This window comes from Capsicum annuum, chromosome 8 (genome assembly GCF_002878395.1).
Source record: "Capsicum annuum cultivar UCD-10X-F1 chromosome 8, UCD10Xv1.1, whole genome shotgun sequence".
Taxonomy (NCBI): domain Eukaryota; kingdom Viridiplantae; phylum Streptophyta; class Magnoliopsida; order Solanales; family Solanaceae; genus Capsicum; species Capsicum annuum.
In genome coordinates, this window is record NC_061118.1 from 147696592 (window position 1) to 147719382 (window position 22791).

Genomic DNA, 22791 nt, shown 5'->3' on the forward strand with positions numbered 1-22791 from the left:
CCAAATATTTAACAGAGGGGTATTTTTGAGCTATTTCAGATAGTTCAGGGGTATTTTTGATCCTTTTCCGAATTTCGTTAGAGGGAGGGGTACTTTTTAGCCAAATATTTAATGGAAGGATATTTTTGAGCCAAAAATCTAACGAGGGACATTTTTGAGCTATTTCAGATAGTTCAGGGGTGTTTTTTGAACTTTTTCCAAAAAAAGAAAGAAGATGTTTGTATCTTGTGATTCTAAACAAGAAATGTGAGATTACTAGAATTTATTTTTTTCCAGAAAATTATAATCTTAAACATATCATCATTTATGAAAAGATAAAATTAAAGAATTATCCAAGAAAAAGGAGAAAGAAATATTTTTTAAAAAAATAAATTAAAAAAGAAAGCAACACAAACAAATTGAAATAGTTAGAACATTTTTTTTTAAAAGACCCTTTTATTTTTTTTACCATGAACATCAACAAATTCAATGTGATCTTACAACAGTGACATGAGGAGAGAAACAGGGACGACTCAAGGGTAAGACTAATAAAATATTTGGTTTAGGCCCCCAAATTTTTGAGGCCCCAAAAAATTTAATATAAATTTTATGATTTTAATTACTTAAAATAATATTAAAGATTGTAAAATATAAAAATACAAAATTTAAACTAAAAAAAAAATCATCTACTTTTTATTAAGAATATTTTAAAAAAAATTATCAAATTTTCATATTAATAAATAAAGTTTTCACAATAATATTTGAGGTAATGCATTGCAAATAAATGACTAATATCTTGTTAATTAAAATTAATTCTTATTTTTGTAAAGGGGATCTTTCAAAAATAACAGTATTTTGTTATAAAACCCACCTTCTATAGCCACATTTTACATAATTACCATTTATAGTTGTTGTGTTCGATTCGCCCCCGCCGTATTTAGTTTTACAAATACTATATATTCATATAAACTATGAATACAATCGCGCCAAAAATGGAGATCACGTTTTTCCCGTTGAACTGAGTATCTCTTGCCTAATTAAACACGATTCTTTCAAAGGTAAAAATTGTATTCTCCATTTTTATCAACAAATAGAGCTAAATTCATACCTAAACAAAACGCAAAATTCTCAAAAAATTGATTGATCCGTCTTCTTTGAAACATACACAGGTATGTCATCATGTATTTTCTTCTCTGTTTTTTCGAGTTTGAAATAAATATTGAAGAATTCAAAATCATCAAAATCCCCAAAATTTTGATTGATCCTTCTTCTTCAAAAAAAAAATTTGTATGTCATAATGTAGTTTTTCACTGTTCTGTACTTTGAGTTTGAAATAAATACTGAGAAATTTAAAATTTTGATTAATCCTTCTTCTTTGAAACAAATATTGTATGTCGTAATGTAGTTTTTTCACTGTTATGTACTTCAAGTTTGAAACAAATACTAAGAAATTCAAAATCAGTAAAATTTCTAAAATTTTGATTCATCCTGAACAAGTATTATATGTCGTAATGTTATTTTTTCACTGTTCTGTACTTCGAGTTTGAAACAAATACTGAAGAATTCAAAATTATTAAAATTCCAAAATTTTGGTTGATCCTCCTTTGAAGCAAATACAAAATGTTGTAATGTAGCTTTATTCACTGTTATACTAGCTTGAAATAAATACAGAATAATTTAAAATTATCAAACTATTAAAAAATTTGATTGATCCTTGGAAACAAATATTGCATGTCTTAATGTAGTTCTTAATTCATTCCTCGACTTTGAAACAAATACACTAAATTAAATGATATTATTCAGTGAATTATAGTATTGTGTATAATTATTGTACTGTTTGCAGAGTTTTCAATTGATCGATACTTTAATTTCAATGGTTGTATTAAATTATGAATTGTTATCAATGTCTGAATTATCGAATTAAATATACTACTGTATTCACTTTGTAATATACTACTATATTCACTTTGTGCTACTATATTTCTGACATTTAACAGTTGCATCAACGCTTACAAAAATAAAATGACAAGCATAATGATTATGATTTGACATTTAAGAAAGTGGACTGAAGACAATAAATACGATGATTAGGAGACTGAAGGAATAGTTTTAAATGAATATGCCTCTCACAGAGACTTGATTGAGTTAATTGGTAGCCAGCTGATGATAGACTTGAGAGTGAAAACTATAAAGATTAAATACAGTGTTGAGGGTTCCAATAAATTAATGAAGATACATAATGAAATGGGAGTCAAGGTGTATGTTCAATTGAAGAAATTAAACAACGTGTTTTCCAAGTATCCTTTGTGTGTTAATTTTTTTGATAATGAGATCAACAAAAATGTATCAGTAGAAAATCTTATTGAAAATGAAGTTGTGTCTGCAAATGATTGTGAACTTGATACAACTGCTTCAATTTATATACTTCAAATGATGATGAGAAACTATGGCAAGCCAATAATAGTGCAAAATTTTATTTTTGATACTAATAAAAAAAATAGTAATTGTTGGCCAGATATACAAAGACAAGGCTACACTTCAGGCTGTAATGCATAACTATTCGATTGATCTCCGATTTGCTACGAAAGTACCTAGGTCTAATTCCAACAGGTATGTTTATATTTATACATTTCATTTCACTAAATATTATTACTATCATAATGTATATAGTTTGTAATGGCTTGTGCATTCACTATATATGCAGCTATTGACTTAAATGTAAATCTAGAGAATGCAAATGATTTTTCAAGTCGTCCAGCATGAATGATTCTAAATTGTTTGTAGTTCAGTCTTTTGTAAGCGAACATACATGTTCACTGAAGGATAAGATCTACAAAGACTCTCATGTTACTAGCAAATTGATAACAGGAATTATTAAATCAAAAATAGCCAATTTAAAGAGAAAATATACACCAACTGATATTTGAGATGATATAAAGGAAAACATTGGACTGGATGTGACATACATGGTGGATTGACGTGCTAAGGAGAAGACAGTAGATTCTAAATGGAAAAACCGACTCGATCTTAGCAAAAGTTACCTGCATACTTATACATCATGAAAAAACTTATCCTGAATCACGTATTCAAATAAAGAAAATTCCTGAAAATCGATTTATGTATTTGTTTATATCTCTTTATGCTAATATTAAGGAATTTGAGCATTGTAGATCAATCGTTGTAGTTGATGAAAGCCAACTCAAATCAACATACACAGAGATATTTGTCTGTGCTAGTACTTTAGATGGTGCAGGTAAGTATACTACATTATTTAAATAAAAACTTAGAGATTATTTTGACATCTATCATATATTTATATTTTTGTACAAGTAACATATTACCATTAGCATACACAATGGTTGATTCAGAAAAAGATGCTTCATGGACTTAATTTTTTGAACAATTTAATGAAGCTTATGGTCAGAGGTCAGAGATGTGCATTGTTTCTGATAGAAATGAGAGTATCATAAAAGTTGTTTCTAAAGTGTACCCTGATGTAACACATTATGCATGCATATGATATTTATGAAAAAATATACATCAAAGATACAGAAAGTCACATGACCAGTTAAGCGAGGTGTACTATACCATGGCTAAAGCCTACAGACAGTCTGATTTTAACAGCTTGATGAAAATAGTTCAAAATATAGGTGTGAGAGTTAAGGAATATTTGGAGTTGGCAGGATATGACAAGTGGTCAATGGTGTATGCGCCTGTTCACAGAATATGGACAATGACATTAAATATTGCAGGATTTATTAATTCAGCACTGCTAATAGCAAGAGAAAAGCCAATTTATAATTTTCTTGAAGAAGTGAGAAAGATGTTTGGGCAATGAAATTGCACTAATAGACAAAATGCTTCCTTCACATCCCAACACTTGGCATAAAATTATAGGAGATTCTTACAATGAATGATACCCTATCAGCACGTATGACGGTATGTTAGGATACATAAGTATTTAATCTATAGTATTCTAAATTTAGATTTGAGTTGTATTTATGTATTCATTACAGGTAACACCGTCAACAGACTACCTATATGGAGTAAATGACAAAGAAAAAACCTTTATTGTTTGCCTTGAAAACAAAAAATATTATTGTGGACAGTTTCAATAACATGAAATACCATGCCCGCATGCTTTGGCTATTTTAAACAAGAAGAAATTCAAATCAGGTCCATATTGCTCAGCTTATTACAAATTAAAAACTGTGTTGAAAACGTATGAGATTTCTGTGTATCCTTTTTCGAATGTGACTGACTGGCAGATACCTGAAGAAGTTGCAAAAGAAGTGGTACTATCACCAAAGTTTAAAAGGCCTCCTGGAAGACCAAAGAAAAAGCAGGAAAAGTCATTCAGCGAGTTGTATAAAAAGAAGAAAAAAATCTGCAGCACATGTGAATTCGGTGGTCATAACAGACGTTCATGTGGCAATGCACCACGTGAGGAGATACATTGAAGTTGGGATTAGCTAAAGGTTGTTGTAATGAATTTTCTGAATACAGCTATTGTATTCATGAATGTAGTGATAGCTGTTGATCTTTGTATTTGATATTCTATGTTTTTTCATATATCAGGTAATCAACAATACACATAAATGTATTGACAAATGTATTTGCAGTAGAATGACACTATCAAATACATATGATTTTTCATTTGTTAAATACTTGTGCATAAAAAATTTAATCCGATCAGGTTGAGATAGAATACATGTCAATTGACATTGTAAATCATGTTCGAAACACATATCAATACCTTTACATTGAGACTATTTAATACACACGAAAGATCGAGAGAAAAGCAAATGCAAATAAAATGTAATATATCAAAACAGAACCACATACACTACGGTTCAAACACAATGAAATTGCTATCATATAAACCACATACACTGATTTATTTATCCAAAATCACAAAAGATAAAATTATTCAAAACATAAACATAGAGTATGGTTCAAAAGAAAGAAAAATAGTATCACATAAAAAACATACATTGCTGCTGTATTTATCCAAAACTACATAATCCCAGAAACTTTATAGAACATAAACTAGCATTACAATATAGTAACATACTTGCTACTATCCCAATCAGTTATGGGTCTATGCATCTTTGGAGGTGCCTCATCGTAACTCGTAGCGCCACTTTCTTTCTTTTTTCGATCATAATTTCAAAGCAAAGCAACATATCGGGTGCAAAATAGTGCAATATTAAATTTCTGATTCGGCACACCTTGACCACTAGTGAGAAATTCCGCATAAGCAGCAACATAAATACCACAATTCCTAAAAACATAAATACAAAGGTATGTTACTATATTTACCAACATAAGCACTATAAGTAAAATATTGATGCATTATATACATACATGTTGTCATATCTTTGTTGAGGTATATCATTGACAAAAATCACCTCAAATAGATCAGATTTATCTCTCTTTCTGTACTTGAAGTGACATTGTCAATCAATGTCTATTTTCTTCTTATAGAAGTCGATGTTCAAAAGGGAAGAAGATATAACATCTGCAAACTTTTGCACCTTTATTTTGACATACATATCATGAATTGCAGAGTTGTACGAGTTGTAAATATATAAACACCGATCTAAAAATGATACTACAACAAGTACCCAATGGAGTCGTTCTTTCACATGCAAAGGAATTAAAATATGATCCATTGTATGCCATGGGACACCAGCCATCAACCTATATCCATTTATGTATTCACATACAACATATTCTTCACGCACAGAAGATGTACAACTTTATGGGTCCACATACTTCTCTCATAATTATGCTACTTTAATCTTGAATGCACAATCAACAGTTGTGTAAGTGAAGTTATTTGGAGGACTGTACTTGTCTTTCTTGCGCAAGAATATGACACTAATGTGCTACAAACATTAAATTGTGTGTCAATACATAAATTCGAATACATAATAAAGTAAAGTCAATGTACTATGTACCACATCATTCAATAATTGTCCTGCAAAAGATAGTTTGTAGAACCAATTCTTATCACTGAAAAGTTCTACACCAATCTGCAACAGAATCAGAATGTCTGGTTTATGCTTCCTGAAATGATCTTCATTGTCCTTCCTGCCGTAAGTATTGTAAAAACGGATTCAATATGATAAAAAGTTGATCAATTGAAACATAGTAAAAGTAACGTACTTTCGCTCATGTGTAGTAAGGAGGCCTTCTTTAATCCACTTCAAATACTTGTTCTCAATAGATGAATCATATGGACAACCAATAAAAAGTGTAAATGAATGTTTTTTGTTCAATATGGGTGAATCACATAATGCACTCGCAGAAGTACCTGAAAGTTATACGCATAAATATAAGATGTTTTTATAGTGTAATAAATAATGAATACGAATACAATTAGACAAATATAATAGAGTATCATATGATGATCCAAACTTTGTTGTAAACGGAGAAAAGTTTCAGCGACTAAGTTTTCTGTTCCTTTGTTTTGGTACAGGTGTTGTATCATTTATACATCTAGTTGGATGTATGATGATACTTTTCACCAAGCTTAAGATAGGAAGGAGCTCATAAAGGCTCTCATACTGTGATTCAGTTTTCGACCCTAATGTAGCAATACCATCATCCTCAATTACTTGTTCATCACTTGTATGCATTTGATGTGGATTTTCTTCAAGTATCTAAAAGTACAGAATACATCGTGTCAAATAAAAATACAAACACAGTTTGTCTATAAAATTTATGCACAAATATGAATGTACCTCTTTTTTCTTTGGCACCTCATTAAATTGTATGTCATCATCCGGCTCAACAACAAAATATGATGGACTAATATATGCATCACACATTTTTTTATATATGTAAATACATAAATATTATTCCCTCCATCTCAAATTATGTGTCATCATTTAACCAGACACGATATTTAAGAAATAAGTATTGACTTTATTAAAATTACAAAATTACCTTTCTTAAAAAAGAGTAATAATATTTAAAATTAAGTGAGACCACTTTTAATTGAAAAAGACAAATATAAAAAGGAGTAATAGTATTTAAAATCAAGTGGGACCATTAAGGGTAAAATTATAATTGTGTCTTTAAAAACTTACTAAATAAGAAAAAGCGACATTCTTTTTGAGATGGACCAAAAAGAAAATGACGACACATAATTTGAGACGGAGGGAGTAATATATATCATACGTATATAGTTATACAATTTAAAATACAGTTATACATTGCTACCTGTTGTAGCTCAACACTACAAGTACCACCCTGCTTTGAAGTACTAGAACGGTCGGTTCCAATATGTTGAGATGACGGTTGAGAAACAACAAGTATATCTTCCATAGCTTCAACATTGTGACCCTATAAAAGATGGATGAATATGATGAACTAATATATTCTTCATTTACTTCTATATTGTAAGAAAACATAAATGCAAACGTACTTGAAAAAATTATTACATTGCATATATATACAATTATTAAATTTATTAATTTGATACCCATTGTAGCTCAACCGTAGATGTATCAGGCTGATTTGGAACACTGAAGCGAGCAGCATTAATATCTTGGGGTGAAGATTGAGGAACAGTAGGTATATCAGCTGCATCTTCAACATTAGGACCCTGTAAATGAAACTTGTTATACTATAGTGTATGCACTATATTTACATATATAGAATAATGAAAGTAAATATTATTATAACTACTTTTTCAGCAATTTTGATTGATTTGATAGCTTTCATAACACTCTTGAAGTTGTCAGTTATCAACTTGCGCAGATCACTAATCTCAGCCTTCACCTTTTTACAAAAAAATCAAGAAGAAACTTGTGAAAAAAAATATAAAAGATTTCAAGAAAATTAAAATTGTATTTATCGATTCTTGAAAAATGAAAAATTGTTTAGAAAAAATGAATTCTTTATTCGATTTGCTGCTGAAAGGTACACCAGTAGGAACATTGGATGGTTTAGGTTTAACTGGAGGCTTGACAACAGATTTTCTTTTCTCTAGGATAGACGGCTGCTTAGGAAGAGTCCTTCGAGGAACAGTCTTTTGAGTCACAACTTTCTTTGTCTGATATTTTACAACAGGAGACAACGATCTCTTCGATACTTTTGAAACATAAATGAGAGCGTTTGTTGTATATTCCTCGGGGATGATCTGCTAGGAATGTTTGAAGATGAAGGTACTGACTTTACTTGTTTCTGTTTCTTATGTGGTGGAGAAGATGCAATATCAACTTTTTTCTTTGCTTTGTTTTTTCCAGTAGCTGGTGGAGATCTTGAAAATCATCATCAAAAGAAACATCATCTGAGGTTGTATCTTCTATTGCATCTACAGAAGACAATTTTAAGATTGTCATTTCTCTAGAAGTAGTTGTTATATTTCTGTATACAACCTGAAAATAATAGATACATTCGTGTACTATTTTGAATACATGTGAATAACTCAATTCTAAATGTAATAATGTAAGAATAATGTCATAGTTACCGAATCGTTAACATCAGCTAACATGCCTTCAATGAAAGCCTCAAAATGAGGACGTCTATCAGTGGTCTCCCAATTGAGTAATCTGGAAATTCTACCAGTATGTTTGACAATAATTTTTGGATCAACAACAGAGCAACACTCATAAAGACAAACTTTCATAGCAAGTGGCATACCATGAATTCTATAGTACCGTTTCTGCGCATCCATCTTTTTGAAAATAGACTTCAGTAAGTCCTTAAAAGTTTTTTTACCCCATGGGTAATCCTTGTATTTACTATTCTCAACCAATGAAAGTGAATCTTAGGGACAGATACACAATGTTTCTCGCCAGAAAAAATGAAGGTATTAATGAAATACAATATAGCAATTTGACAACATCATCATCATTACCCTCACCCCATTCTTGGTTTTTAAAATATTTAATCAAAACTGATTTTTTTATAATTTTTTGACCTCCAAAATATCAAAAAATAATTCGGTTAGGCTCTTTTTTTTCAATCACAAAATCATCTTCATTAGCAACACAATTTAATCTTGTTATGATTGCAAATTTTCTAAGCGTAAATCGAAGTGTCTATCCATTTACATATATAAACAGAGCATCTTTCGAACTATCTTCAAACTCCAAAGGCATAAAGCACCTAACTAGTTGTGCTTGAACAAAACAATCATGCATTTGCATATACACCCCAAAACAAGTCTTGCTAAACATCTGAAATTGCGTAACAGAAAGTTTTTTCTTCAAATCTACTATTCGCACATTCTGCATATATAAACATACAGTAGCATATAAATATCATACAATGAGTATAAATACAAATACAGTAGCACATGAATACAAGGAATATGCATACAAGAGAGATAACCATTATTCAGTATACATTAATGGGACAAATACAAATACATAAATATATGCATATAGTACCAACTATACATACTGATACAAGACAGCCCAAGAACACAAGAAAACAAATACCAAAACAGTCCACTAGTTCAAGAAATTATGGACCTCTTTTGGTGACCCCTCTCGGATTCAAGAACACAACAAGAACACCATGTAATGAGGTATTTAACACCTAATTTCCAGCAGCAAACCAAAATATATTATGACAATAAAAATAAAGAACAACAATGTTACAATAACAATAGCCAAACGGCTTGAACAACAACAACACAAACTTCATGATTAGGACAAGAAACAAAGATAGATAGTTAGACAAGTGTTGATGTAGTCTTAACAACCCACGAGCATATTCCATTCTTGGACCTTTAACACTTCATACAACAAACACCTAACTCTTACAATGACACACGAGGGGCATCCACCTCTCAATGCACCAAAGTGTCAAGCTTTGCAACACATAAGAGAATCCACCCTTATGTTATGCCTTAATTTCAGTTTTAAGAACTCTCTCTCACAAGAGTAATGTATTCAATATCAAGCATAAACTAAGAAAATAAACCCTACAAGGTTCTATTTATACAACATTACAAATAATAGAGAAATGACAAAAGAGCCCTTTAGTGATTAGTCTTCAAAAATACTCAAAAGTGTCATGATCATGATCATACTTGTATTATCCTCTCCATATTGAGAGAAATTTGACCACAAATTCACGGGCTCACATCTTTTACAAAGGCACTTCACAATCTCCTTCTTCCGGCCACACATCTTCTCCATACTCTTCATTTTGCACTTCAGCTTTTTTTTGCTCTCTATCTTACGGTTTTTCATCATTCTTAACCGATTCAATGCCCACCTCTTCTCCAAGATAGTACAATCTAGCCCCCCTTAGGATTATATTCTGCCAGTTTGGGCACTCACTAGCCTTGTGCCCCTACCCTTGACACTTGAAGCATTGAAACTCCTTAGGATTGGAAGTAGAATTCAATTTACCTTCATACCTTGGAGGATGTTTTTGGAAACCCTTGGTGGCCTTTGGTTGGGTATCCATGAATAAGTTCTCTTTGATCTCTCTCTCAACCTCTAAAGCCGCGTGAAAGATGCCATCTACGGTTTTGAATTTGTGAAGCGTCATGCTAGTGAAGATGTCCTTGTTTAACCCAACCTTGAAGCGCACAATGTCATGACTTACTTGCTCTCTTCGGTGGTCAAGTTTCAACATCAATTGTTGAAATTTATCGTAGTAAGCCATGGCACTATTGCTCCCTTGCCTCAAATTATACAATTTGGCAAGAAGCTCATGCCTATAAGTCTCGGGCAAGTACTGTTACCGCATAAGGTTCTTCAATCGAAACCAAGGATGAAGTTGTCCCCCAATCATCTCATTCCCAAACCGTTTAACATACTCCCACCATGTATTAGCATACCCTTCAAAGTGAGCTATAAACGTAACAAATTTTATTTTCTTTGGTGAGATCATTAAGTTGGAAGATCTTGTCACAAGACGACTCCCATGCAAGGTAGGCTTCAGGATCACTCTCACCTTTGAAAACGGGAAGGCTCACTTTGATGGAATTGAGACCTACATCTCGATTTGGATGGCCATATATCATCTCTCGATCTAACTCCCCATGTCTACCCCTTATTCTTTCTTCCATCAAGTAAACATCATCATACGGCCCATAACCACCATGTTATTCTCCCCTACCATAGCCCTCAACATGGATGGGTCTATTTGGGTTAAGTGGAGCTTGTAGAGGTAGGATTGGATTTGAATAGTGAGGTCTTTGGTAAAGTGGAGTTTGGATGAGAGAGTTCGGGTTTGGTAGTGGTATTTGGGTTCCAATCCCTTCTTGTTGGACTTGGTGGAGTGGAGGATGGTTTGGTCTATCTTGTTCTTGGCTTTGGGAGTAGAGATTTGTTGGATTTGTGGCAACTGGTGGATATAGCATTTGGTGCATGGTCACGGGAGTATTTGTTGGGGAATTATTTTGAGGTATGGAAGGCCGACTCCTTTGGCTTTCCACGCATTCTAATCTCCTACTTATTGATGCCACATTCGTATCTAATTTCTCAAGATCCACATTCAACCTAGCCACATCTCGGGACATAGTTTCAAGGCGAGCCAAAATGAGATTGATGGCATTATTATCTATTGTTTGAGCATTTGAAGCCTCGGGTTCCATTATGGTTATACCAAAAATAAACCTTCAAGTTACGGTCCAACAAGACACCCAATCAGTCCACAACGCCACACACAACAATACAATACAAATCCTACAAAATAAAACACACGTGAGTTTAAAATAACCTCCCACAATGAGATCCCACCTTCAGGTTTCTTCAAACTCAAGCTTAACAATGGTGGATGGCTCAAATAACCTCCAATTTAGCTCAAATTCTAACCCTATACTCCAATAGTATTAGAGAACGCAAATCTAACACTAAAAACACAAAATCAAAAACTCAAAATTTGACCTAGGATCAAAAACGGGTTTAGTTTTTTTTTTGTGGGATTTTTAATTTTGACACTTCTTTTTTGTTGGGATTTTCAATTTTTAGACTCTAATAGTGCTAGGGAACAAGGATCTAACACTAGAAACACACAAAAATCAAGTTTTTTGAAAGACCCTAAAAACGTGAACAATAACTTTTTTCTTTTTCTTTCTTTTCACATTTTTTTAAAATTTTCAAGATAACAATCTCAAGATTGATTTTGTTGGAACAAAATCAAACCTTTATTTGATACCAAATGATACAAGACATCCCAAGAACACAAGAAAACAAACACCAAAACAGTCCACTAGTTCAAGGAACTATGAACCTCTTTTGGGGACCCCTCTCGGATTCAAGAACACAACAAGAACGCTATGTAAAGAGGTGTTTAACACCTAATTTCCATCAACAAACCAAACTATATTATGACAATAAAAATGAAGAACAACAATGTTACAACAACAATAACCAAACGGCTTGAACAACAACAACACAAACTACAAGATTAGGACAAGAAACAAAGATAGATAGTTAGACAAGTGTTGATGTAGTCTTAACAATCCAAGAGCATATTCCACTCTTGGACCTTTAACACTTCATACAACAAACACCTAACTCTTATAATGACACAAGAGGGGCATCCACCTCTCAATGCACCAAAGTCTCAAGCTTTGCAACACACAAGAGAATCCATTCTTATGCTATGTCCTAATTTCAGTTTTAAGAACTCTCTCTCACAATAGTAATGTCTTCAATATCAAGCATAAACTAAGAAAATAAACCCTACAAGTTTCTATTTATACAACATTACAAATAATAGAGAAATGACAAAAGAGCCCTTTAGTGACTAGTCTTCAAAAATACTCAAAAGTGTCATGATCATGATCATACTTGAATCACATACAGTAGAGATAACCATCATTCAGTACACATTAATGGGACAAATACACATACATAAATACGTGCATACAGTACCAAATATGCATACAGTAGAGATAATCATCACTCAGTACACATTAATGGGACAAATACACATACATAAATACATGCATACAGTACCAAATATGCATACAATAGATAACCACCATTCAGTACACATTAATGGGACAAATACACATACATAAATACATGCATACAGTACCAAATATGCATACAACAGATAACCATCATTCAGTACACATTAATGGGACAAATACACATACATAAATACATACATACAGTACAAATAGCAATCATTCAGTAAATGATTGAAAAACAAAGTAAAAATTTGAAAAACAAAATACCTCTTTCACCAACTCATCATCATCATTGTCCAGACTCGAAACATCATCTGTAACTTTTCTTTTATGCCCAATACCTCCAACTTCTTTTGAAGGCAATGCATCTTCTTCTTTGGTTTGAAAATTTTTTAAGTCAAACGTTGAAACCGTATGTAAATCAGGGTCACTACGTGATATACTTCTAGTAACCATCTTCATAGGAGTATTATTCACCATTGCTAAATCTGAATAAAGGATCTGCAAAAAAAAAAAAACTAACTATTCAAATTATAAATTAATCAAATACACACACAAGTAGATTAAAAATAACCTAAAATATGAATATCAGTTGATAGATTATGAGGATTTATTGATTGTTATCGTGAGAGAGATGTGGATTGAAGAAGAAACCGCTTCTAAAATTGAGAATTTAGGGGTAAAGAGAGAGTGATTTGGGGGTAAAAGGAGAGTTTGAGTAAAGAGAAAAATGTGTCATTGCTTTATTAGTTTAAAAACATACGTGTGTCAGGAACCGTAAATAACTTAAAACTTCTTCACACTTCTGGCTACAAAATGTAATTATGGCAAAATTAGGCTTTAAGTGGTAATAAAAATCCAATAATGACTAATTTGGGTAATTTTCCCTTTTATAAGTAATAATATTACTACGTGAAGTTAAATGCTTAATGTCTTCTAAGAATACTACAATTAAAAAAATAGTACGTAAAAATAAAAAAATAACTCTATGTTATTGATAGTAATTTTCCTTATGTGCATGCATTTAAGACTTCATATTAAAATTTAGCTTTAGGCCACTAATTTTATTGAGACGGCTTTGAAAGGAAAGATGTTAGGATAAGAGACTTTCAATTGATCATCCACAATATTCCTTCAATATTTAAATTGTATACGAGCTCATATGAATAGTGGTTTAACAATATAATAAATATTTGTGCTGAAGAAATGAAAATGATTGATATTAATTTTCCTAGTATGGTAGGATACGTGGTGAGATTTTTGTTTTTAATAACTTAATACTTTGCCTCAACCCTTCTCATCATCAACAACTCATAAAATCAAGTATGATCTTTTTTTTACTCCTCAAAGATCTTAGTTGCCTACTGTTTTATTATCCTTTTCTTTACTAACCAGTGTTACAAGATGTATGTAGCTTTATATGAAATTCACAACTAAAAGGCACACTTTTTCAGATTTAGGAGCTAAAACGGACAATACTTTAATTTATGTTATAAAATAGACAGTTTGTCCATTTTTGAGCAAACTACAACTAACGTTGTTTGTTAAATGTTTGAGGTGAAAAAATTGTTAATATGGTTTGCCCAAAAATGGGCAAACTACATTTCATAAACTTTTTTTGTAATGTGAATTGTCGGAAGAGATTCACTAAGGGATTCCTGAAAATATTCTTATACAGTGAACGTTTTGTTACTTCAGTACAACTTTTTCACTCAGAAATGTGTTATTGTTAATTCACTTCATTTTATCTCATTTATCTATCATATTATTCTACTAATATCATCTCTTTTGAGTTTTGAGAATCTCTTCATAATTATGTCTCAACAATCTGAAATATCTTTATTTTCAATTGAATCAAATGTATGTAAATGCAATGAATATAGTAAAGCGAAAACATTAAGAACTCAAAGAAATTCTGGTCGTAAGTTTTGAAGCTGTGCGCGTTTGAAGGTAAAATTTTTAAGTTGTTCAATTAAAAATATGCTTATGTTAATCTTGTTTCTTATTTTGTTATTTTAGAAAAATGGTGGATGTTATTATTTTCGGTAGGTAGAAAGTATGTCAACAAATGAAACGAACACCATTCTGTCAGGATTGAAGAGACCCACATTCGACGGTAATACTGCGACTTCACAGAACACTATGAAGTTTGACACGCTATTTAATCTCAATAAAATCATAATAGATAGAGATTTTCTTAAGACATTGCAAAAAGAATTCGAAGAAAAACTAAATCATTTGAAGGATATGGTTAATGAGACAAAGCAGGAGAATCGTTTTTTGAAAAGAAAATGAAATGAAGAACAAAAAAAAAAAATTATTGAAAGTTTTTATTGTTATATGATTTGAATTTTTTTTACCTCGTTGATTAGTTATCATGTAGTTTTTCAGTAAGTTTGAAGTTTATGCAATATGTTTTTTTTACGATTTTAGTAGTTCGAATCTGTCATATAATATGTTTTTTCAATTTAAACTCGAACAAAATTGGTTCCTATTTAGTTACTTCTTCTAAGTAATTATTTGCTATTTATTTTTTTATTACAAGTTTATTTTTATAAATTATATTTTGTTATTTATACTTTTTAAACCCATAATTTAAAATTAAAGATGCCGATGTTTAGCACTACAAAAAACTGCAATTACATAACAATTTTGAAAAATGCAATTAGATAAAATGGAACAATTTTGAAAAATGCAATTAGATAAAATGGAGTGAATTAACAACAACATATTTATAAGTGAAAAAGTTGTACTGAGTGACAAAACGTTCACTGTATTAGAATATTTTTAGGAGTCTCTAAGTGAATCTCTTCAGACAATTCACATTACAAAAAAAGTTTATGAAATGTAGTTTGCCCATGTTTGGGCAAACCATATTAACAATTTTTTCACCTCAAACGTTTAACAAACATCATTAGTTGTAGTTTGCCCAAAAATAAATAAACTGTCTGTTTTGTAACATAAATTAAAGTACTATCCGTTTTTACTCCTTCGTCTAAAAAGCGTCCCTTTTAGCTCCGATCTCCTTTATATGTAGATTTTTTTTTCCCTTTATAAGATAGAGAGATTATTTTTTATTTATCATCCGTCCACTTTTATCTAAATTTGAAATAAACAATGTAAAGGAACTCACACAAAAAATGTTTCTCTGCACTAATAACATAACAAATAATTGTACGGAGGAAAAGTGAAAATGATTGATCATAATTTTCCTAGTTTGCTAGGATGAGTGGTGAGATTTTGCTTTTCAAAAAGCTGTACTTTGCCTCAGCTCTTCTCATCATCAACGCTCATTCCCACATAACCCAACATACAATATATCCTTTCTAGTTCATGCAGCACTTAAAAATCAAATAATATAATCAAAACAGTCACAAATTGAAGCAAAAATTGATTATTAAGTGGAGTCATAAAAATTAGTATATGTGAAACACATGTTTTGCATTCGTTTGGCTAAAAATAAAACTAGTACTAGGTGAAATCTGTGGTGGGAGAGAGACTTTGAGGACAACTTGTCAACCGCCAAACACATGTTCTAGCTTCATCATTGTTTGGGCTACCTCAAGGCCCAAGGAAGCGTTATTTTTTCTTTGGACCCACACCCCAAAATGCATCTTTGGTACACAAACATGCTGGTACACTTGATGGATATGGGATAGATGGATTTTGGAATGTTAGAAATAATAAAATAGTAAGTAGATAGATTCTGGAAGAATTTGAACCATTAAAAGTTAAACTGTGAATGATGACTCTGCTCTTTGTACCCATAGCAAAATATGACCATAACTCTTGATTCTGTTGTTCGTAACCATAACATAAAAGGCCTATAAATTGCAAGGATGTTAAGATATACATACGAATTGACGATGAATTATACCTTTATTTTATTGTGTTTACATAATAATTTTTTTCTTTCCTTATGTGGTTGTCGGTGGCACTGAATTTACAAACTTGTTGGCTGTTGCAGTGTTGCAAGCCCATTTTGGACCTACATAAGAAAGTCCGATATGAATAACTTCATTCTAAAGAAGGTGGTAAATATATCGACAATGGCAATTCCTACATAAATGCCCCTAAAAACTACCCCCTCCCTCTAAAATCATCTATTATCATTCTCATTTAGACGTTCACTTACGAAACACTAATTAGGAAGTATTTTTAACTATTTTACAATCATAAAATCACGTCACAGTTAAAGTGTTTGTAATTTTCAAAAATAATTACTAAAATAAGGAAAATATACTCAATTATTTCTTAATTTTTAGAATGACCGCTATTTTGAATCATCTATTTTAAATAAAAATGACAAATATAATATATGAAATATAAATTAATTAAATTTATAGTAAACTCTTAAAAATACAAGTAGTTTGATATAATCATTTTTTACATATCACCACACTTGAGATGGAGGGAGTATGTAAGTATATGGTGTTTGATTTTAGACTGTCGGTGCGGCCATATATTGATCTAAAATTAATTCTCTCCGATGCTTTCTCTTTTTGACCATTCAATCATCACTTGGAAATCTAGAATTACCCTATTTTACTTTTATCCAGAGAAATTAACTTTGACCTTGCATTAGGTAATAAGTATTATGGCTTTTTACTACTACTGTTTTAGCTTCTTTCCCCAAAGTGCCAGTTGCATAGCATTCTGTCTGAGAGTAATCAGATTGCATTAAGGCTACATTTATGTCGTTACGTGAATTTGCTCAAAAGACTATATTAAAGCCCATAATTCCTTTTTTTTAATAGACGGGGAAGTAGAAAGAAATGTTAATAATGCACCTTGGGGAAGAAAATAACAAAAAACAGTCATGTTTTTTAGTTAATCTAAAATAGTCATTCAGATTTGCACTTGGGATTGTTTAGTACATCAAAATTGAGCATTGGCGTCTTTATTATAGCTAAAAAAAAAAATACAGTGTTAATTATCTTTCACAATACGGGTTTCTTTAGAAGTACATAAATCTTTCAATGAAAAAAGAAAAAAAATATATCCATCAAAATTTTGAGTTCCCAATTCAAGGCAATTAAACTCGCCATACGTCTAATTCCTTGAACCCTTACTATGCAGAATAACAAATGAATCATCAGTATGGGTTGTGGTGCAGTGATAAAACTGCTCCCCCTTAACCAGATGTCTCGGCTGGTTGAAACCATAAAGTTGAGATTTTTCTTAAGGTACAAATAGAGAGAAATGAATAGGTAGAAGTTATTAAATATTACTGACTTCAATTTAAATATCTGGCTTATGTACATGATTCTTACGAGGCAATTCTATCAAAGAATGTAGTTAAAACATTATTCTAAACAGACTCATAAAGATAAATGTCATTTTCCTATGCTCACTGCACCAAGCGCACATTTAATACGATTGAAGTATATATATTTTCTCAGTTCCAATTTATTTGTATTATTTTTCTTTTTAAATTTGTTTAAAAAAATATCTTTTTTTTCGCTTTCCATATAATATGTTTATAATAACAAAATAAAAAACATGTTAATACATTCTACATGTTTTTAATTTAATACTCCAAGATTAAATTTTTTATTTTTTTTTTTAACTTTCTTAACTTGGTATCAAACAAACAAATTAAAAGAAGGGCTAGGAGGTTACGGAGATAATGAGGCTCCATGAGGTTTTGTCATTTTAATTCGACTAAGGGCCCCCATTAGGTTGTCACAAATGTAGGGCTACACACCAAACCAATTAACTTTTACTTTTTGCTTAAACTTTAATAATTGGAACAAGTTTGTTGTAATTATAAGTCACATAAGCTTCTATGGTCCCTCTATAATCATAAGTTGCTTTCTTGAAAGGCTAAATACGTCACATTTCCCGGGCATTTCGCCTCAAATTAAGACACCGGTTATTCCCCCTATTCTAAATAAATCAACATAGTACTCTATAGTTACTCGTACGACGTAGCCATAATTGAATCTTTAAAACAGACCAACATACATACACATCGAAACGAGTCCATGTCAGGTTACTGTCCATTGTCATACATACAAATGCATCAGCTAGACTTAGCGGACTAGTAAAGTAAAGAAGTTTATTAAGCTCTTCTTCCTTTTTTTTTTTTTTTCAATTCTTGGGTATTTGTGTGTACAAGATCATGAACCAAGAAATGAATGGCGTCGAGGATCAGAAACATCAGCAGCAGCAGCAGCAGCAGCAGAAGCACGAGGATCAAATGATGAATCGTGTAAACGGGGTTCATCATAATTACGATGATAAAATAGACTATGTGTTTAAAGTGGTGGTGATTGGTGACTCTGCTGTTGGGAAAACTCAGGTGCTTTCAAGGTTTGCTAAGAATGAGTTCTGTTTTGACTCAAAGTCCACAATTGGTGTTGAGTTTCAAACTAGGACTGTTTCTATTCAGTCTAAAGGGGTTAAGGCTCAGATCTGGGACACTGCTGGCCAAGAAAGGTTTGCCTTGTCTCTTTCTTTTGCTTTTTTTTTTTTCTCTTCTTATCATTAGTATCTGTAATTGATTCATTCATGTTCATATAAATGCCAGTTTAGTTTCCTTCCACTTAGTTGTTGGGTGTACTAACGAAGTTCTACATTGGTAGCTAAAAAGAAAAAGGAGCTACATGTAAGCAGTGGTGTAGCAACATAGATGAAAGGGTGGACAGTTGAAGATCCTTCATCGGAAAATTATACTGTGTATATACAAAATAATGCTATATATATTTACTTTTTATAGATATTTAAATCTTGAATACCCTCGACGAGATTTCTGACTTCGCCACTGCATGTAAGGTTTAGTTGATATGAGACCTTTTGAAAAAACCATTCGAATTTAGCCTAAAGTGGACAATAAATTTTAGTTGTTAAAGTTCAACATTAAGTTTCATGATGACTACTGCTATAAGCATTGTCTGTTCATTTTGCTCATCATTTTTCAACCCAATGTGAACTTGCTTTACAACACTTGTGCACAAGTCAATGTTGCCTAATAAGTTAAATTTTGAGTGATTGTAGTGATGTTTTCGTCAAGTTAAGCACAGTAGTCCAGCAACATGGTTGTGGAATTAATAAATTGATTATACCTGCTACCTCCCCATCTAACTTAATGAGGGCCCAATCATATTTGATTCTATTTTTGTTAAGATATGGTGATATCATGTATTCATATTATGACAATGTTATTCCAGCTACCTCATGCCAATTTCACCCTCTCTAACAACTTCATTAATGAAGCAGTGTGACTGTATCAACATATTCTAGTTTCTTAAATAATCAATCATTATATACTCTGAAGTTTAACTATACTCGATGAGTCCATGAGGGTCAATTTTAAGTTGAATGTCAACAGAATAATCTAAATCATGCTTCTAAGTTCTAAGATTGAAATTTCTTGCTAACAGTGTCTGATTATCAAGTTTTCGCTACTTAACCATATTAGTTACAGTACGATATAGAAAGATGAGGGTGCAAAAAACAAATGAAATAGAGTGCAAGATAGGTAGCCGTAGCACCATACTTCTTGCCTCAAAAAAAAAAAATGTGGACATAGTACTAAGCTGGAGTGTAATTTTTTGAAAATTTTCAACTGTATATATAGTTCGAGCTAAAGTCAGTAAGTCTCTATAATGTACATTGGCCCCTGTACTGAACAGGTACAGAGCTGTGACAAGTGCATACTACAGGGGAGCGCTAGGAGCCATGTTAGTTTACGACATAACAAAGAGACAGACATTCGATCATGTAGCTAGATGGGTCGAGGAACTCAGGGCTCATGCTGATAGCTCCATTGTGATCATGTTGATCGGTAACAAAGCTGATCTAGTTGACTCGAGGGCAGTTCCAACTGAAGACGCGGTTGAGTTTGCAGAGAGGCAGGGGCTATTTTTCTCTGAGACATCAGCTCTTAGTGGCCACAATGTGGAGTCAGCCTTCTTTAAACTCTTGGAAGAAATATTCAATATGGTGTCAAGGAAGACTTTGTTGGTGGATTCTGGTGCTAATGGAAATCACACCACAGAGACTAATAATGGGTTGCTTAAAGGATTGAAAATTGATGTTATTTCTGGTCCTGATTTTGAAGTTAGTGAGATGAAGAAGTTATCTTCTTGCTCTTGCTAATGTTACTAGCTTTGTGGTGGGGTGTTACCATGTATTTAAACAAAAAAAGACTAATGAGAGATAAATATGGGGTGTGCATGTGTCAAAAATGTGCTTTTATAGTGAAGGTTGTCAAGAAGATTATTGCTCTCTTGGCCTTATATATAGCTAGTAATTAGATTATATGAGGATGTGGAGTGGTTGTTGATCAATATTTTTGGTTGCAATTGATTCTGCAATGAAACTAATCTGCATATTAATATGTACATGTTTTTCTCAAGTATCATAACAAGAAAAAGTCAATGCAGCAAAAAAATATAGGAAGAGTTTTAAGTTATGCAACACCCCTCCAGTGTAAGAAATGTGTAACAAACTCAAATTCTCAACACAAATACTCAAGTAGTATGTCCTCACTGATGACCAAATTACAAAGACAACATTAAACTATTGAATACAATGGAAACTAATGAAATAACAAGTAACCATGGACAGAGAGAAGAATGAGGACGAGAAGCTTAGACGAAAGAAGGCGAGAGTAATAGACATTTTCTTCACGATAAGCATAAACTGCTGTGTCTAACCCCTAATTTTTTTTTTAACCAGTTGCAAGATGGACCTGGATCCCTATAAACTTTCTCCAGCATTTTACTCGGCCAACAATCCCAACTAGATCAGTCTTATTTACCACTTGTAGCCCATAGAACCTTACAGGATTCACACGTCACAACCAAATGTTTACACCATCAAGTCATTTAGGTAAAAATGCAAACAAATATCTTTTATTCATCTCGCTTACTTCAAAAATCAGCACCAGAAATATCATCAATTCTTTTGTTCTAGTATACACATGTTTTAATGCTGTGAAAAATTGATACTATTCATTTCGAAGGTAAAAGTTCTCTAAACATACATTGGACCAGATAAAAGTTTTCTAAATTTAAATATTGCGAATTAGATACTATACAATTTATATTGGATAAGGCAAAAGTTCTCTAAATTTATGTCGTGCAGAATTAGGTCATTGTTAAGGTACCTTGACTCACACTTTTTCATTAAATGAGCAGCAAGAGCAAAAATAAAAGACCATTAATTTCATCATTTATTCACCGGTCCATTTTAATCCACTCAAATTCAACTCAATCAAGTAATAATGCATAGCCGCTCACTAAATAATAGCCAGTAAATATATCAATTTATATATTATTATGTGATATACATGTAAATTTCTATAGCCCACATAATTAATTTATTTATTGGTTTAAGAATAATTGAATAAGTTAAATCCTTAATCTATATGAAAAATTACCTAGTAGGATAATTACTGGCTCCTAGTAGGATTGTATTCACAATTACTGACTCCTAGAATGATAATGATTGTATCCACCAATAACGTTGATGGAACGTGAAAACATAACTGACTATTCCCATTATAAAAGGGGTCCTCTCTCTGCCAAAACAAGAATAAGCTCCATCACAATTATTCTGAAAGTAAGGTAAAGAGAGAGAAACAATTCAGTGCTTATGCTATTACGCTTTTGCTTCCGCTAAAACCATGGAGAATTCAGGTAAGTAATTCTTTATTGAATTACTGTTATTATGTGTATGTGAAAATCATTAAGTTCAACGTTCCTGAATAATACAAAGGATTATGGATAGGATTGTTTATGTATAAGATTGTTTAAGTTTATATAATCCGTTTTATGCTTACATGTGGTATCAGAGACTGGTTTTCGGAACAAGTGATTTTCCATTAAAATTAATGTTTCTCCAGATCTTGTGAATTTTAATTATGTTTGTTAGAAATTTCACAATTATTGAATAACGAAATTTGA

The 22791-nt window shown here is 31.9% G+C and overlaps 1 protein-coding gene across 1 annotated transcript; it reads left to right on the forward strand.

The window, feature by feature from the left end:
* The first annotated feature begins 18683 nt into the window (after positions 1-18683).
* On the forward strand, positions 18684-21225 carry LOC107839339 (ras-related protein RABA3). Its single transcript, XM_016682774.2, has 2 exons — positions 18684-19318; positions 20515-21225. The coding sequence occupies exons 1-2, from the start codon at positions 19002-19004 to the stop codon at positions 20978-20980; spliced, it is 783 nt and encodes a 260-aa protein (XP_016538260.1). The 5' UTR covers positions 18684-19001; the 3' UTR covers positions 20981-21225.
* The last annotated feature ends 1566 nt before the right edge of the window (positions 21226-22791 follow it).